The sequence below is a fragment of the Spea bombifrons genome, chromosome 1 (genome assembly GCF_027358695.1).
Source record: "Spea bombifrons isolate aSpeBom1 chromosome 1, aSpeBom1.2.pri, whole genome shotgun sequence".
In the NCBI taxonomy this organism is placed as follows: domain Eukaryota; kingdom Metazoa; phylum Chordata; class Amphibia; order Anura; family Pelobatidae; genus Spea; species Spea bombifrons.
The window spans coordinates 152,209,285-152,228,694 of NC_071087.1; the positions used below are offsets into that span (position 1 = coordinate 152,209,285).

The following is a 19,410-nucleotide window of genomic DNA, read 5'->3' on the forward strand; positions in this document are numbered from 1 at the left end:
ATGTACTGTTTGTGGCTTAATAAATAAAATTCAACCTCCAAACCAACCATACCTGAATTTATGTTTTGTTCTATCGCATTATTTTCCTAATTCTTAATTTTTTTACCATTCTCGTACGCCATTTCAGTCGACATTAACAAAAGCAGTGGCGAATTCATACTATGTTTATCCTTGCCAAAAAATTCAAGAAAATGTAAATATATTTAAAAAAAAAAAAAAGAAAATCGGAAATGTCCTCTAAAAAGCTCTATTTTTCAGTCCTACCTCCCAATACGGCCGCTAATCCCTTGAATGCGGAGAGTAATAACGGCATATAGCTAACCTCCCCTGCCTCTCATTAAGTATTATTTTTCTAGTTGCCTGAGAAACCCCGGGTCGTTCTCATTTTAGATTGATTATCCTGTGAGAGAGGATCCGCAAGCTATAGCAGATCTGCGTCAAGGATGACCTTAAAATGTACATAAGATCTGTTCACTTAAAAAGACATTAAACATTGCCGCTACAGAAGGACGTCAGGAGTTACCGCTCTAGACAAATAAATCTTAAAATATCTAATACGTTACTTAATCGTTTTTAGCCAGCAGATTTATGTTTGGGTAACAGATATACCATTTGTTTATCTGCTTATGATATAATCCTCCTATATGAGCCTTCCAAGACCGTATGCGGGATTCTCTGCTATGTTAATGTTAGCAACAAAATCCTGTATTTGTATAAAGGATAAACCTATGAATATGTATCGCCTAATAATTCCACTTTGTATCCTGTTACTTCTCACTAAAGTAGTCTGCATGGAGTTTTAAACTAAGTAAAACAGAACTAGCTTTCACTGCACTTAAGGCTTTATCCCTATATCCTTAACTTAAATAAAATCAGGAATACGTTTTGGCTTTAGGTTGACTTCCTTGGCTTATAGTAAGCGCAAATGATGTCATCATTTATTTCACTGTGAAATGTAATAAAAATGTGATTTGTATAAATGTACTGTTTCCATTGAATAAACCATATATATTATTCTACACATCACTACCTGAATGCTTGGAACTATATAAAGAAATAGTAATCACTAATCAGCATCATCATGCAAAATGTATGGAACCTATGGGACCACGAGTGAGAAATCTAATTTTTAGTTGTTTTTTTTATCAAAGGAGTTTTTTTAATCAAAGAGGTTGCTGAGGGTATGGATTTTTCAAGAGTAACTGATAAGCGCTCACATTGATGTGCCTTTTAATCAGCTGCCATATTAAATGTAATCACGGCTGCTTCTAGTCCTCTGGATCACTAAATGCTTAACGTCTAATATTTTTTTTTTACTGTCCTTTTATAATCTTTGTCTCAAATAATATCTACAGATATCTAGATATCTGTCCACGACAGCCAACAATAACATGTAAATCGGCAACATCGAGAGATCTGATCGCTGACCATAACACACCCAATCCCGAGTTGGTCCACGTTTGGTGATGGCTATATGGATCTCTTTTTCTTGATAGATTATACATCTAGAAATGTCTTTCTTTTGTCTTTCGATACTTGTCTCCAAACCTCTAACATTATTGGGGCATCATAGCACATCGTATCAGACTCTAGTTTTTGTTCTGCGCTGCTTGGATGACAGAAGTAGGATCTGTGGTAAGGGGGAGATGGTTCAAAAGCTGATATTACCTTCACAATTAAGAAGGTAATAAGATAAGAATATATAAACAACATAGATTTCACCACTGTTTTCGACCGGATTATATTAACCACATTCTACGATAAATTGTCCATGTACTGAACCCAATTATCTCAGTTCCAGACCATGACCTGTAAATATATTAATATTTGTGCTCCAAATGAGTGTGTTAGCTACTAAACAGAGCAAAGTAAATAGCAGTGATACAACTGGGAAATAAAATGAAAGTATTCACTTGGGAGAAACGATAAAATAGTCTGTTTATTTAAATAGCATGGGTTGCATTATTATGGGGGTTGTATGACTATTTGTGGGCTGTGTCACATATTTGGCCCAAACTACAGATTCATTCAGTGACAGTGTGCTCCCTGGAGGCTTCACATTAAACTAAAGAGAAACACTAAGTAATCAAAGACTGCTGAACCAAACAGCACCATGTAGTTATCACCATATACAAGAACTTCCATAGGTTTATTCTAATTGTAAAAACGTGCAATGTCAACATTCTTATTACCTATAACGCCTGGTCCACAGAGATGACATTTATTGTCAAAGGTGATACTTCTTGTTGTTTAAACATAAACATTCTCTGATCTCCCTAACTGGCCCTTGTATACAACACAGCATGCTTGGGATGCAATAAATTGCACTACGTGCCTTTTGGAAAGAGAGTGTCTGCATAAGAACTCGTACCCCGGTGCTCCGCACTGATGGGGATGACCCAGGACCGGGGAGGTCAGGACAAGGGCAGCTACCAAGTTAAATATACCACTACTTGTCAGCTTTCATACATCACTACAGCTACCAAGACAAACTTTCCTGTAAAACCTAAAGCCTACTGGGTCCATACATTGGTCTGATCAAACTAATGGAAATGGAACAGTTTCCCATCAGTAGTGGTAGAGGCCAATACAGCGATGGAATAAAAACATGCGTGGTGTAGGCATAAAGCTATTTTTGAAGACACGACCCAGGACTGATTAAGCAGGACATGAATGATAGACAAGTAAAGGGTCAAAATCCGATGAGACAAAACAGAGAAGGCAGATAACCACAGTAGTGGATACGCTGATAGCACAGTACATCTGAGCACTGTGAATAGGAAAAGACACAGATTTATAGGTACCCCCTCTGACATCATTATTGTACCTAATTCCATTAATCTGGGATTTACACTTACTGTCCCTTTAAGAAGCTGTCTGGTGCGCCTGTGTGCTCCTAGAAGGCGGACGAGAGACGGAAACAATCCTCCATCTTGGTCGCGACGGCCGCATTAACGCAGGGCCCCTTAAGCCCGCCGCAACTGCGACCGGGTCTGCCACTCTAAGGGGCTGGGAAGCCCCCACCAGGGCCGGCCTTAGGGGTCTGCGGCCGCACAGGGTTTAAATTAAAACATCGGGGTTTTTTTTTAACTTTATTTAACATCCTCCATGTTAAATAAAGTTAACAAAAACTTTATTTAACATGGAGGATGTTAAATAAAGTAAAAAAAAATACAATGTTTTAATTTAAACCCTGTGCGGCCGCACACCCCCTGGTGGGGGCTTCCCGACCCCCTAGAGTGGCGGACCCGGTCACAGTTGCGGGGGGCTTAAGGGGCAGGTGCCCCTTATTCCCTGCGTTAATGCGGCATAGGCCCAGTCAGTCTGGTCCTGACTGGGCCTATTTTAAGGTAGGAACCTGGAGCTGCAGCTCCATCAGCCCCTAAGTCAATCCGGCCCTGCAACGGCCCGGCCCACTGGGCAAATGCCCGGTGTGCCTGATGGCCAGTCCGGGCCTGCTTACAATGTAGAGAAAGTTGGGATATATTTCCCGCTGTTAGGGATATACTAGTGCGACTGTGTCTAAGTATTGCAGGAGAGGGACTAGGAAAGGTGTGTTCTGTCTTCATCCGTGTCTCCTTGTCTCTTCTTTCTTCATCAGCTTCTCTGTGAACTAGGCCTCCCAGGGTGAAAACTTCTCCGAGAGGCCAGAATAATAAATTCATTTCAAAATAATTCTGTTTATGCATTTTTATGTTTTGTCTTCTTTTCGGTATATTTGAAAGATAGTATCCTTAGCTGATCATGTGGGAATTAAAATGATCGGATAATGGGTCGGTTAAGTCAGTAATTACCTGGATCAATGCCCTTTGACACCATTAAACATGCAAATGTAATTGCCTTTCTAGACTAATTAATGCTTGTGTGCCTGCCTGACTTAATTGGAAGACATTCACTTTACGGGTATACGTGGATATTAGAGAGTTAACGGTTTTCAGCAAACTTTCTAGTAAATGTGTAATATAATGTTGCTGGTGTATATGTGATGATTGCCGGTAATTGTTTATTTAATGTGTGTCCGGTTTGGTAATCACTGACTTGGGAAATTGATTATAACATTTTAAAGGAATTTCTTGTCTATCACCAGAGAGAATATCTAAACAGAAGTATGGGAAAGGCCTACGTGATGAATAGTCCACTTCTCAATAATGTATAAAAAATACATTAATGAGCACGGTGGCACATGCAGATAATACTTTTATATATATTAATGAGGCCTCAATGTAATAAATAGCTCAAATGTCTGACTATATCATATCATTATTTTATTCTATGGCTTTACTAGTAAACCTGGAGGAAATTCCCAGATCCGTCATATTAGCAGGGGTGAGGAGTCATAGGTGGGAAAAGGACACGTTACCAAATATTTAGTCTATGGACGTAAATGATGGATTTAAGAATTTTAAGGGGAAACCACATTTCTCAAAATAATTACCTATAATTATTTATTTAATATGTACACATTTTTTGTCACTTTTTGTCTAGAGAAACCAGTTATTTATTTTGATAAGAATATTGCCGATAAATGTTTACGTATGGCCAAGTAATGATGTTACAAATGAACAGCTTCTTAAGTTCTTACAAACCAAGGTTGATTGACAAGAAATAAATATAAGTTGATTTCCTAGACCACGATTTAACCCAAAATGTTATGATCTCTGGTTTTTGAGAAATAGTTCCCATGTTCAGCGAAATAATGTTGCTTTAAACCCTTAACCCCTGGGTGTCTGCCTGGGTTAGTTTAACGTGAACTTGGAATCCAGAGAGGATTTTGATTTTGTGATTTTATTTAAAAAATCAATAAATAAAATTTGCGAGATATAATGTAATTCCCAGTGGATAAAGGACTATGTATTGTCTATGTGAAGTCGGCAAAAAAGAAAAGGTTAATTACATGCCGAGTAACTGTAATATAATAGCATTACTGTAGAACCTTCAAAAGCAGAAGACAAGTAAATATACCTCCAGCTTAATGAAGGACTATAACAAGCATATATATTAGTATTAACTTTCCTAATAAGACTTAAGACAAGTGATGCAAATCCTCAAGAGAAGGCTAATCATATAATTCGAGAACTGATTAAATCATAGTCATAGATTATAAACCACAAGTAGGCTCAGATCAGAAACTCGGTAGTTTATGGTTAATTCATATACATTGATTCAGAGCGCAATAATTCAGTGTACGGTTACCAAATTCAGTGTACGGTTACCAAACCGAAAATAACTAAAAATATCATCTGAATTATTGACCAGCTTGGAGAGCCAAGAAATGCAAGATTAGTAGAGAGTAGAAGACCCTTCATTAGATTTACAACAAGCTATCCCAGCAAAGTACCAAGTCAGGTGGTCCATTCCTGCCACGTAGGGGAAAAAGTCCTTGTTTTATTCTGACAGATCTATGGAACCTGTTGGGTTCCAGCAGTAAGAAGTAACAATGATTACAATTAACATTTCGGTAAATGCCCCAGAGGCACAATAACCATACGCAACCCTTTTTACAGAGGCTTGTGTCCAGGACACTTTGCCTATCCGTTTGGGGACTAGTTGTGTGAGAATGTATTTTCCATGAATTTTCTCAGACAAGATGCTCCCTGTAGAATAGATTGGATCAGTAATGAGTGAAAAGTCATCATCTTCTCCTTTTTTTAAATGTTTGGGACAGAGCTTCATTTGGCATTCTTTTCCAAAACTTCCTGTGAAAATATTTGCTGTGCAGCTTACATGTAACAGAATCACTGCTGTCTGCTAATACAGAAAGCAGCCACTATTGAGTTTAGGACAAAAAATTTTTCCATTTTTTTTTTATTTTAAATAAATTATATTAGTTATCAATAAATCTACGTGGTCCCTTTAAATTTACATGGTGTCCCTTTTGTAAATGCATGAGGGGCTCTCCCATTTGCCCCTTCAAGCAACCAATCAGTGGCAGGAACCCAGATCCTGCATGGCAAATAGCTGGGGAAGAGGAAAATACATAAAAGGGGATTATACGGAATTCTCTCATAGGGACTTCATGAAAATTTAAAGAGACCAATCAGCTGTCACATACATTAATGCGCATATAATGGCTGGAGTGTCCCATTTGGTTCTTGTATATACTGCTGTTCAAAAGTTTGGGGTCACCTAGAAATGTCCTTGTTTTTTAAAGAACCGCAAATTTGGTCCAATAATAATGTTAATAAATGATTATTGTAGCTGGAGACGCATGATTTGTAATGGAATATCTTCACAGACATAGAGAGGTCCTTTATCACTCCAATCACTCCTGTGTTCCAATGGCACGTTGTGTCAATCCAAAAGGCTAATTAATCGTTAGAAACCCCTTTTCCAATTATGTTACAGCTAGAAATATCCTAGTTTTCCATGAAAACTGTTAAGCGACCCCAAACTTTTGAAAAGTAGTGGATATGGTTGAGAAACCTAAGTCTAGAAAGGAGAGTCACCTTTTAATTGCACAAAACCCAAAGCTTCTTTTATTTGTTTTCCTCGCACATTTCGGTTTCATGTAACCTGATTTATTGATCTGTTGGTAAAGTTACAGTTCCTGATAATTCAACTTTTGGACCTTGGCACTGCCTTTGATCCACATGCGGGTAATTATAATAATCTCCTGTATGTTTGCGGCAAATTAATTATTATGTAATTGGCCTTTCCTGCAGTAATAAATCTAAATATAATCTGATTCCAGTGAAACGTGAGAATGTTTTCATTGTGTTACTGTGATTTTTTATGTTGGTCGAGTTGAACTGATGTGTTTATAAGCAGCCAAACTAAATGCGGTTTGTGTTTTTGTCTCAGACCTCCAGCGTTTGAGAGTGGATTTCCCGTAATGTTGTTTTGTTGCTAGAAACAGTAGCAAATCTTGTTGTTTAAAAGGCCATAAACTAACAGATTGTGTGACAGGCTTCATCAATATGTACAAAATATTTATACTGTGCTCTTGAAAAAAGTGAGCAATTTATGAGCTTTTTAAGGAGGCCCAGTAACAGATTTCTTACCCAGGTTGCTTTCCCTTGGACGCCAAGATTTATATATTGTCTAAAATGTTGTATAGCACAAATTAAAATATATGGTGTGAACAGGTTTGGTTTGCATGAGATGTGTCACATTACATATAGCTTGAACAAATGTAGCTGTGGAAAACAAAAATTTAAAGCATAAGCATAAAAAGGTAATTAAAGTGATAAAATATGCTGATTATTCTTCCCAAATGCTTTTGTCATTTATATGTGAAAAAACAGGTATTTGGGTTATGTTAATGTAATTCAACAGTTTCTGGTGTCTGTGATGTCCATACCTAGGACCTCTCCAGGTTTGATCCAGAGTCTCTGGGTGTAGCATTGCTTTCCCTGGTCACTTTCCTCTTTCTCCAAGCACACTCCCTGCCCACATCCCACTCTACTCTCTGTCCATTTATGACTGCCTGGGACTAGCCCTGCCTTCACAACTTGCTCACACCACCTACATGTCCCCCAGGTCACCAAAAATCTTCACAAAGGGCTAGTTCGACCTTGACTGTCCTGGGGAGGCAGGAATGCAGCAGAGTCAAGTAATGTGATGTTACGTGACCATGCTATGTTTGTGTGTGAGCATGAGTGCGTGAATGGGCTGCTTTGGTGATAAGATCACATTTCATACTTTGCACCAGAATTACTTTTTATACATCATCCCCAATATCGTCTCCTTGGCTTTATACAGTTCTTATGGTCCATCAAAACATCTCAGGTTCATGATGTTCCACAAACGTTTCTGCACCCTTCGGCCATAGACAATAGGCACTTTGTCCACGAACGCCCACACAACCCTGTTTTCTGTTTTTAGACACTGGGAAGCAGTACGAAAATGGGATGAAGCGATCCAGTTAACGCCAGAGGATGCAGCTTTGTATGACATGAAGTCACAGGTGAGCTGTGTTCCATTTTTGTACTGTTCATGTCTCTGAAGAAAGCTCCAGATCAGATGATGCATGCTGGTTTCCAAAAGCATGAAAGGTGGAAACTTTTTGTTACTATTGTTATTGTGAAGCTGTATGCTTTTGTGCAGAGGATTGAAATATAACCACTGAACTGAGAAGATACACTTAGAATTTTACATATTAAACCATGATAAGGATGTCTGAAATTTCCCAGATGTATAGACACATCGTGTAAGGCTTATCTGTACCGATTTGTGTGACGATACCTAGAAAGTATTGGCACGATGCACGGCTCATTAAACACATTAGCCAGCGGACTCCACCATGGGGTTTAGTCCAAAAATGAAGAGGTGCTGCCTTTTCCCTGCAAATTATTCGTGGAAGCTGATACAGTTAATGTGTGGTTATTCTTCTCAGGGAAATGATCATGACACTGGTAATCTACTTTACGAATGCGTGTTATATTTGGTACAGCAGTGATCATGCCAACCCTCCACTTTCAGGAATTGGTTTTATGTCTGTGTTGCCCTCTTCTCTGTTTTATTCTTTATTTGCTTTCTATACTTGGAACTTCTTTATTTAGTTTAAATCATCTTTTAATGGAGATAACTGGAGCCTTTGGAGTCGTCTGCTGTCTTCTTACAGTGATTTATGTTGCTTCTTGTGTACATTTGTTAGCCTCTTCTGTTATGAGTTAATTCACTTTAAATTTACAAGTCTAATGTTGACGGATTCTTAACCTCACATAAGACTATTGTGTGCATGTGATGCCCGTTTCAGCTTTGTTAAAGTGGTTCAGCATTCTGTCATTTTTATACAAGATGCAGAGAGGGAGAGAGACACCCGGAAACGACCGAAGAGTTGAAGTCGCAGATTTCAACTTCCCAACTCCGGTATGTGTTATAAAGGTCCAACCCCATTGTGCAGGGCCAGACTGGTGATCAGGCCGTCTGATATAAGCGCAGCGTACGTCTTGATATGCATATGCATGCATTTTAATGCTCGTGCAGCATGCGGCTAGGCATATCCAGCCGGTGGAGCAGCAGATCCGGTGAGCGTGTGGCTCGTCTGGTGTGCCAGATGGCCAGTCTGGGCCTGCTATTGTGCTTCTAGTATTTGCAATGGGAACCACTCGGCTGTCATATACATTAAAGTACATATGATGGCTGGAGTGTCCCTTCAACATGCTAGAGACTGAAATTAATATTCAATTGAACAGCACTTTTAATTTGTTCTGTTCATTCAAAATATGTAAAAACCTTGTTGTGTTCTAACCTGACTTATATGGAGTCAGCACTTTAAGATGAGAATCATCTGACATGAGAAGTGAAATTTTGTAATTAAGGCAAATTAAAATAGCTGAAATAGAAATGACAAAGAGAATTGGATTGTTTATAGACTCCCACCGCAATTTACTTCTAGAGCCATGGTTACATTCTGTAAGCCCGGCAGAAGGAATCCCTGGTTCTTACTTCTTCCCATAAGGGATAATTCCATTATTTGTTTAAGTTTAAATATTTCCTGTAAAACAGAATGATAACAGCTACTCACACATAGTTTTCCCAAAGAGTTGACTTCCTGAAAAGTTTGCGTGCGCGAGTTTGAAACCTTTGCATTGAGACTGATAGGGTTGGAGGCGATAGATCACAGCTTGGTGTGAATATTCTGTGTTTAATTTATTAAGTATATGGTAGTTTTTAACTTTCTACATTTCCTTTAAATGATTGCCAAACAGGATGGCTACATGTTCTCCCCTGTTTTATGAGGGTTGCAGTAAGCCGAGGGTAACTGCACAGTAGACATTTATAATATTGGGTAACAATATTTAAGCTTTATTATATGTTGGTGCTAAATAAATGAAAGATAATAATAACAATAATAATAATAATAATATTGTGGGGTAGAGAAGGTGATCTTGGTACAAAGTAATGTTATCACCATGTAACCGATACGGTGGTCCTGCTGATAATTGTTATTTTTTCTTATATACCACCAGCATGATTATATTTTTTTTATTTTTTTTAATAATTATTAACCTTATCGCAATGCTGTTTATTTTTAAACATTTTCCTTTACTCAATAACATTCTCATCTTAAAACTCAGATAGCTAAGATAAGCCTTTTTTGTTCCCCCTTATTTTTGTTTCTGTTTTGGGAAATTCGGAAGTCTATTTTATGTCAGTTTTACCTTTTTTGTTGTAAGGTTCTGTAGAGAATGCTTAAAATGAAAAATATACAAAATAAAATACAAACATGAAAAAAGCCAGTGTTAAAGGAGGAGAAAAGAGCCCTACTCCAATGAACTAACAATCATTATTTATGATTTTTGTATTTCGTAAACTTTTTAAAACTTCAATTCTCAGCATAAGATAAACTGTTAAAATTTTAATTGGGGTATGAGAGTATTAGAGTACTTAGGTGGAGGAGGGCAGACTTAGACTTTGAATAGGAAGGCTGGATAGCCCGATTATCCCCTTTGGAGATACTGGCTCATTCCATACTCATACTCATTCCATTCCTGCTGTAGTTTGAGCTCCGCTCCCATTGTGGAAGAGAGATCTGGGCATGATGCTTTTATGGAACACATTTATGGGGCGATGAAGGGAGGCAGGAGCCGTAACGCTAAGACGCTCTCCTCTCTGCCCCCTTTCTGTTTCTTCTTCTTATCGTGTCCATTTTTTATTTTTATTCCATTTTGTTCCTTTTTATGATTTGTCTTTTTGATGAAAATGAAAATGCATCTGTTGACTGTATAATCTTGGCATACGGCGGAATGTATTTAATCTGAGAGATGTTGTAAAGCTGTTGAGAGCTGTTTTACTACAAATGTAATGTTCCGCATACGCATTCTGCTTATGATGAAGTTGTGTGATGCTGCAATAAAATATAATTAACAACATTTGTTTTAATTGAGGCTGGTTGTCTGCACGATGAAGTTTGCAAAGCTGCTGAGGGTATGCAAATATCCATCTTTAATGAGACCGATTCAGTACCTCCTAGGTCCCTTTTTGGCACCCAAATCCCTCTGCCCCCCTCCAAAGTCCCTCTTTTTTTTAGGAGCTCAGAATGTTTGCTGGGCATGAGTGTATAACCGTGTTCTACATTGGCATTTTTAACCGCACTGCGGAATATGATGGCGCTATATAAAACAACAAATAATATAAATAACAGTAAGAGAGACAGCAGAAAATAATTTCTCCATGTTTTAGTTAATACATAATAGCCTATCAATTGATCAGAAAGTCATATATGAAGTCTTTATTAAATCCCTGCCCCATTCCATGGCTCTAACACTTCCAACTCACGTCTTCCTCTTTGGATATTTGACATGTTGGGAGATGATTTTTACATGGCTTCGTGGTGCTGAGTATGTCCTCTTAAGCTTGTTATACAGGATTATTTTTTTATAAGTTAATATAAATTTCCCCTTTTGAAGTTTGCTGATCGTCACTCGTTTCTGTTGAATCATTTTATTACACTAAATGAGTTTTGAGGTCCGTGGTTTTTTTCGGTAATATGGACGGTATACTTTGATCTAAAACAGGAACCGTTATGTACGGTAATACTATGTGTTGTGTTATTATTCTGCTATGGTTTTGTATTCCACAATGTCTATCCTATGGTCTTTATACAGGAAGACATTTTTAAGTGTCCCTGGCAATTAAATACATATTTGGGTTTGTGCTGCAAACTCTCAGTTTGGATTTATTTCTGTTAATTAAAGCTACCGTTCCACTTGGGCATTGAGCAGCACTAGGGATGATGTGTATATTGCTGAATTTAGTGACATATGTGTTATATTCTGCAGAGAAGCTGGAACAACACCTTTAAGATGAAAGTCCTTGCAGTTTGTGCTTCACAGTGTTTTATGTGTCAAGTTGAGTACTCTTTGTGTATCCAACGTCATCTGGGTAGGGTGCAGACAGCTCTTTATTGAATACCTCACATGATTATGATCAACCTTTGTTCCACTGAGAATATCCTCAACAGGGTAAGGCAGTTCCCCGGGGTAGTCCTTATTCTTCAAATAGGGCCCCGCTTCTTGCATGGGCAGGGGTCGGTGAGGTCATGTAATGCATCGTTACGTGACCAGGCTGTAGTAGCTCGATCACTTTGCACGCAAGGTGAGTGATTAAGTGAGTGTGTGTCAGAGTAAGGGCATGTGTTAGAATGATTGTCTGTGTGTATGTGTGTGAATTTTGTGTGTTAGTGGAAGGAAGAGCCGGGCTAGAAGGTCCCAGCCCTCCTCTGATCCTCAGAATCTTCAATAAAAAGAGAATGTAAGGTCTAATGATTGTTTTTGATTCTATATAAGTTATCAAGAAAGAAAGTTTAATTTTAATTTGGAATGCAACAAGTGTGTCTTCTCTCTCTCAAATGCCTGTTCTTAGAGCAAGTTCCACCTGCATATCTGAAAGTTCCGTCTTGTGTTTTACTTCTCTTGTCTTTACAACTGTTATGATAACTTACATTCTATTCATTGGTGTTACGCATTGAGCGGGACACGTGAGTCTATTCATCTACTCAGCCCCGGTGGCTAACAAACCAGGCTTTGTATATAAAAAGCAGAGCTGTAATGTGTCACGTTGGGCACAAAAAGTGAAGTTAAAAGCATTCCTTTAATAATATTTTGGAACAATTATGCTCCGTGTAAGGATGGAAACCGAATGTGTAACCTGAGATGCTGAAGCTGCTTAAAGAGATGGGTTCAACTGACATCCCAGCAAGTATTAAAGGAACTCGCTCATACAGTAAATGACATCTCTACTGACTTCCAGTAAGTAAAACCCATCTGTAAATTGAAACCCTGATGCCGGAAAAACTGTAAACTGAGCAGTGACAATTGTTTGGTCTCTTTGTAAAAGTATGGCATGTTATTCATTTCAAGATTTTTTATTTTTTAAAAAAAATATGGTTATAACGAAACAATCGTCCAGGGAATTGCAGAAACCACACAACAAGAAACCTGCGGTGAGGTTCGCAGGGGTAAAGTGCCGTAAACTCGGCTTTTGGCCGGCTTATGTTGAAGAAAAAAACATTTAAGGGAAAACACTTGAAGAAGTAAAGGAAGAAATATGCAGCCCTTATGAGTCAAGCTGTGCTGGCAGGCAGCAGTATTCCTAATAGCATCATCTGCTCTGGGAAAGATTTTTCTTCTAGATTAAAACATTGATTTCAATTCACTATCTTTTTATCCTCTTTTCTAGGATGGAATATAGAAGCTTCGTAAGAGCTGAAAGTGAAAGTTTTGTTTGACGTCTTGTGCGTTTGTGTTCGTAAAGATAGTTATAGATAAGTTGTCTTTCAGTACATGCATGAGGAAGATACCAGGTCACAAAGTTCATACAGATCATTGCAATGATCGCTTTTCCTCCCACTGGAATTATTCTCCCAACATTTCTGTGAGACTTGTCCTAGTTAAACTTAGAAACATAGATGTTCGTGGTAAATGAGTAAACCATTCGGCTCATCTAAATCAGTTCTTGGTTTTGTCTTAGATTCAGGATAGCTTTATGCCTATCCCATGCATGTTTGAATTCTCTCACTGTATTAACCTCGACATCTTCTGCTGGGGGGCTGTACAGTAAAGTAACTAGTGAAGGTTTCTGGCTAGATAGCTGGTCATTTGGTTGAGGGGCTCCTGTAGCTCCAGGGATCTTGAGTATAATTCTATCCCCCGACGTACCTCCCATGTTTCCCTCTTTCAGATCAAACCCCTCTGTCCATCTTTCCTCCTTTTTCTGAGAGCTCTGCATTTTTTGGGAATATGACTATATTACAATGATCTGCAGCTTCATGGTGTATATAAACAGTAGAAATAAATTAATAACTAATTAATGTGAATAAAACATACATTCTGAATCATGTAAACACAAAATATAGCAATGATCAGGTCTCACTGAAACCCTACCCCCATTCACACCGCTAACCGAAGTTAAAATGTTCCTCTTTGGCCATGTTGGGGGACATTCCATCCACGAGTGTGAGAGTACATGGGCTGTGAAGAAATGGGGCCATATTTGTTTGCAACAGTACATTAAATAACACAATGAGATCTCCCTGTGGCACAATCACGCAACACAACATGCTATATAACCACCTGCCTAATAATGTGTAGGTCCTCCTTTTGCCGCCCAAACAGCCCTGACCCATCGAGGCATGGATTTCACTAGACCTCTGAAGGTGTGCTGTGGTATCGGCACTAATACGTTAGCAGCAGATCCTTTAAGTCCTTTAAGTTGCGAAGTGGAGCCTCCATGGAAGCATCCTGGTGCCCAGCCATCCACGTGATGTAAAAGAAAACATGATTCATCAGACCGGCCACCTTCTTCCATTGCTCCGTGGTCCAGTTCTTATGCACACGTGCCCATTTTAGGTACAGTGCCCATGGGTCAGCATGGGCCCCCTACATAACAAACTGCGATGCACTGTGTGTTCTTATACCGTTCGATCAGAACCATCATTAATGTCTTTGATGATTAATGGGGTTAATCGTATCATTCGGTAGATAAAGAATCACTATATGTAAGCTGTATAATGGAATATGTAACAAGAACTTGCCACCAGAGCTGAAAGGGTCAAAGTAAGGCGGTTTATACCTTAAAGTGCACAAAATATGGAAATATATAAATATTGGAGAAAATATTGTAAAAGTCATATAAGATTACTTGTAGAATAACTAAAAGCCACTGTTAATTGTGACATGGTTTAGGTGAAAAACAGAAAGTTTTCTTTTAATTATGTGATGACGTAACCATTGTACAAACAGACACCAAAAGAGGCTCTTGGGATTTTTAAAGAAGTGATGCCAAAAACAGCTGTATAGTTCCAAACAAGTTTCAAACAAGAGAAAAAGGAACAAAGGAATATGATTTGAAATAACAATAAAAGGCTGAAATAGAAGACAAGGCTGGATTCATGCAGAACTGCCAAAGAACAGCTTCGTTTGGTCACCTTTCCTGTATCTTGCAAATTGCATTTGTTTACAGTAAATAGTAATAGTGTCTCTAGCTTAAAATAAACAGAATATGAATTATTCGACCAAAATTATGTAGACGCCCCTCTTAATTATTGAATTTAGGTGTTTCAGTTGCAAACATTGATAACAGTCGTATAAAATCCAGAGCCGTAGCTAGCTCCTTTTCGCCTGAGGCAGGAATGGAAAATTGTGCCCTTAGCTACTTTTTTACAGATGTTATTTTATTTACACTGCACTTACACACTTCCCTTACACACACCTGCCCACACACATTGCCTTTACACAAGCCTGTCCATTACCACGCATATACACACACTGTCCTTACAAACACATGCCCATACATGCTGCCTTTACCCACACCTGCCCATTAACACACATATGCACATGCACTGTCCTTATACACGACTGCCCCCACATGCTGCCCATTTAGCACCCTGCCTGTGTCACCGCTGCCCATTTAGTAGCCTGTCTGTGCCACCTCTGCCCCTGAATCAGCCTGTCTGTGCCACCTCTGCCCCTGAAGCAGCCTGTTTGTGCCACATTTGGCCCTGAAACAGCCTGCCCGTGCCACCTCTGCCCCTAAAGCAACCTGTCTGTGCCACCTCTGCCCCTGAAGCAGCCTGTCTACACCACCTCTGCCCCTGAAGCAGCCTGTCTACACCACCTCTGCCCCTGAAGCAGCCTGTCTGCACCACCTCTGCGAATGATTATCTGTCGTTACATTCTATGCCATCTTAACTTATTTTTCTCAGGACCTGTATAATTTATTTCACTTTGTTTAATAATCTCTCCCCTGTTAGGTTGCTGGATATGTCATAGTTAGCCACAGATTGCAGTCTACTGATATAAACCTTTAAAATGTTAACCGTTCATTTTTTTTAAAAACTTTTAAATCTCTTTTTGAAGAAAGAAAAAAAAGTCTAAGCTCTAGGTAATTTTGATAGATAATTTAGTTGTTACAGTAACACCTTCTTTAAGGGATTTGAGTTTTTCTCTCTCTATATGAATAATTTAAGTCAAATTCAAAACTCGAAGCAAATTCCAATTATAGAGATTTAATAGCGTCAACTACATTTAAAATACAAAACAAATCTCCGCTTTAGAGTTCCATAAAACCTGCATTTAATGTAAACACCATTAAAAGTCTTTGGCTGGAAAGGGATTTAGGTTCATTTGAAATCTAGACTCAAGCTTACATCTCACACGGGAATTGCAGTTAAGACAGCAGTATGTATGTACATGCTAAAAACATGACAAACACGGATGCTTACACAAATAACCATAAACAATTAGTTAAATTAATCTTTTTTGTATGTTTTAACATGTATACGCCCATACTCTGCATTATATAATTTTACAGCTTTTTACAGTTCTAGATCTTGCGTTTGTACGCGTTGTAGCTCTGTTATCTTAGACCAGTCGGCTCTACAAAGCTACTGACTCCTTATTATGCTGCCATGTGGTAAGCAATAGAATGGCTCGGTTTTAATCACTGTATCGGACACATTAACCATTAACATTGCCATAAAGAATCATCTCAGTGTGGTGTTTGAACAGGAAAACTCACGTAATAGAACATATGACTGACAAAAATGGCAGCCACCAGCCCCTGCAGATAAAGGATTTATTTTTTTCTGTGCTAACCCACATTACTGTATATATTTTATTGTAAATGTAACTTTTATTCAAAGATTTAATGTTACAATAGACTCGCGTGGAGGTGTGTGTGCCTCCTCATTACACCTCCAACAGGTCGGATCACTCCCCGGAAAAATCTAACTGATGTGGACCGTAGTCCAACACCACATTGTGAGCGCTTTGTATGCATTTTCTTGAATCCTAGAGGCTATTGAGCATTTGTGAGCCAATATGCAATTTTTTTTCCCATTGTTGGTCAGGGAGGGACTTCCTACTGTATATTTTATGGTCAAATAAAAATATTATTTTTCCATGGGAATTTCCCTTTAACCACAGATAAAAGGGATTACTCAATTTTAATATGTTTGCTAGTTATGAGTGTTTAAAAAGTCGCAATATTTTGTATAGAAACTGGAAAAAATCTAAATTAAATGAAAGAAATAAACATTCTTCTTCTCCATGCCCTAGGCTATCAGAAGGTATTTATAAAAACCTGGCCCTAGCTGTGCTGTAACTGTTGCCTTCCTAGGCTACTTGAAATCTTGCGCAGAATGTAAAAGTTGTGGGAGGATATTAAGGACCCGGAATCCTGCGGAATCTCTACTCTGTAGAAGGTTAAGCTCAGAAAAGTTCATTTCCCAGCAAAGAGCACATCTGGGGCCTTATTTAATGACCCTTTAACATTTTAAGTAGGCATTGGCAGTTAATAAACAGCAGTCAGCAATGCAACATCAGCTGTCTATAACAGCCCGCGCATGTTTCAAAAACAGTGGGTGTTGAAAATGAATCTATTATAATGGAGTGGAAGATTTACACTGCTTTTCAACATGGTCGTGTGCTTTCTACTGAAATACATGCCTTTAACCTCTAGTTAACTTTAACATTTAGGTGTAAACTTCCCACCAGGTGCTACTGAACACTACTCCTATGTGCATGTACAACTCTAAACAGAGGCATTAACCCTTTTAGTATTGCTCCATGTAAGGTGTAAGGTGACCCGATTTTTTAAAATACGGGGACATTTTTTTAATCAAGCAATCACACTCCTATCATGCCAAGTCAGCCAGTACATGCTGGAATCTGGGTATGCCTGGGCATGATAGGAGTGTGATTGCTGTTAACAATCATATATATTTAATACAGCAATCACAATCCTATCATGTACAAGTAGCCAATACATGCACATCACTTACAGCCTCCCTGTGCCATGCTCCCCCACTTACCCATCCATGCTATCACACACACTCATTAATTCATTTATTAATTCATTCATTCAGATACTAATCATTCACAGATACTCATTCATTCCCTCATTCACAGATACTAATCATTCACAGATACTCATTCATTCCCTCAATCAGGCATACTCGTTCATACAGCCTCCTTCACCCCCTTACCTGAACTGCAGATCCGTGACGTGACGTAAAGTCATGTGACTCTGCTAGGTTCCTGCTTCCCATGAGGTAAGCTGCAGGGCCCCTGCAGGAGGGGAACATTAATCGTGCCCTGCATCCGGGGACATAATTTTAAACCAGGGATGTGTGGTTACCCTACCATCGTGTTGTCAAAGGGGGTTCAAATAAATTTAAATGACTTAAAAATATTAAAACTTAAAATACTTTTTTTTTTTAATTAAAAAAAGCGCTCCCTCAAATACCCATAAATCCAGGGGTAAGTCAGCTATGTCAGACTAAGTGGACTGTAAACCATCTGGCTGGCCAGAGGTCCAGCTGCTTTTCCTCCTTCAACCGTGGGTTTTTGTGGAAGTTCCATGGTAGATTGTGCTACGTATGACAAGGTGTTCTTAACCCTAAGCCCTGCTGTAAATACATTTTAGGCCTAGGGTGTCCCAAATCTATTAACTTTATAATAAAAACATACTATGCCAATAAAGTACCTTCCGGCCCATTCAAAAAATGATAGGACAATGGAGTCTTGAATCCCATATATCTCTTCCTTGAAGCCTATGGACTAAGGACTGCCGATCATTCCTCACCTGTTCACCCTAACTCATTCCCCCAATGCTTCTTGGCCAATGCATTTTGGGTTCTTGGGAATTCAGGAGATAAACAGCAAAAGAAAATAATTTTCAAAACCATCAAATCCTCATGTTCTGGAAGGGGACCCGCCTAAAACTGTTTTTGGATATAGTAAAATTTGAAAAATAAAAAGCTCCAGCAACAGATATGGGAAAAAATATAGTGATCTGTGAACTGGAGATATTTTAAAACTGGAAAGACTTTGGCAATATTTTCACATTTCAAGAAAAATCTTTATCTACTTATCTATTTTTACTGTCTTCAGATAATCACAAAGCCAAAGAAAACAGCTGAAATAGCCTTCCGTCAGATGCTTTATACATAAATTTATATGAAGTTATGTGTTTAAAGAGCCAGTATGCTGCTGGCTGATATAATGTGAGATCGGCTGTCCCGCATGCTGGTAAGAAAGCCTGATCCTTGCCACCGTGCAGAGATCAGGGACTGTGACATCACATGTCCTTTCTCCATACACCCTTCCTGCTTTATTTTTTTTTAAAAAAGTAAAAAATAAATTAAAAAGACAAACACATGTGAATCTATTGACATAAATAGGTTGGCGTACTGGAAGGCATATGATAATAGAATATAACACCGGTTGATAACATCTCTGGCACAGAAAAAAGTTACATGTGGAAAACGGGGAAATATATTATGGAGGGTTAGAGAATCATCCAATGCATTTACATCACAACAAAAATGTGAGAAAAAAGAAGACCACGTAGTTATTGAATGCATTAAAATACATGTGATGGCTGAAGTGTCCACGTAAGTTACTTATTATTTGGCTTAGAAATAATGGGGGAACATTTTGTGTATTTTTATTTTCGTATTTT

At 38.5% G+C, this 19,410-nt stretch overlaps 1 protein-coding gene across 1 annotated transcript in view; it reads left to right on the plus strand.

Annotated features, from left to right (window-relative positions):
• Positions 1-19,410, plus strand: part of TTC33 (tetratricopeptide repeat domain 33) — a 128,601-nt gene that overhangs the window by 54,278 nt on the left and 54,913 nt on the right. The window contains exon 3 of the mRNA XM_053448102.1: positions 7,825-7,906. Coding sequence (XP_053304077.1) covers positions 7,825-7,906 — 82 coding nt within the window. The remainder of the gene's footprint in view (positions 1-7,824; positions 7,907-19,410) is intronic.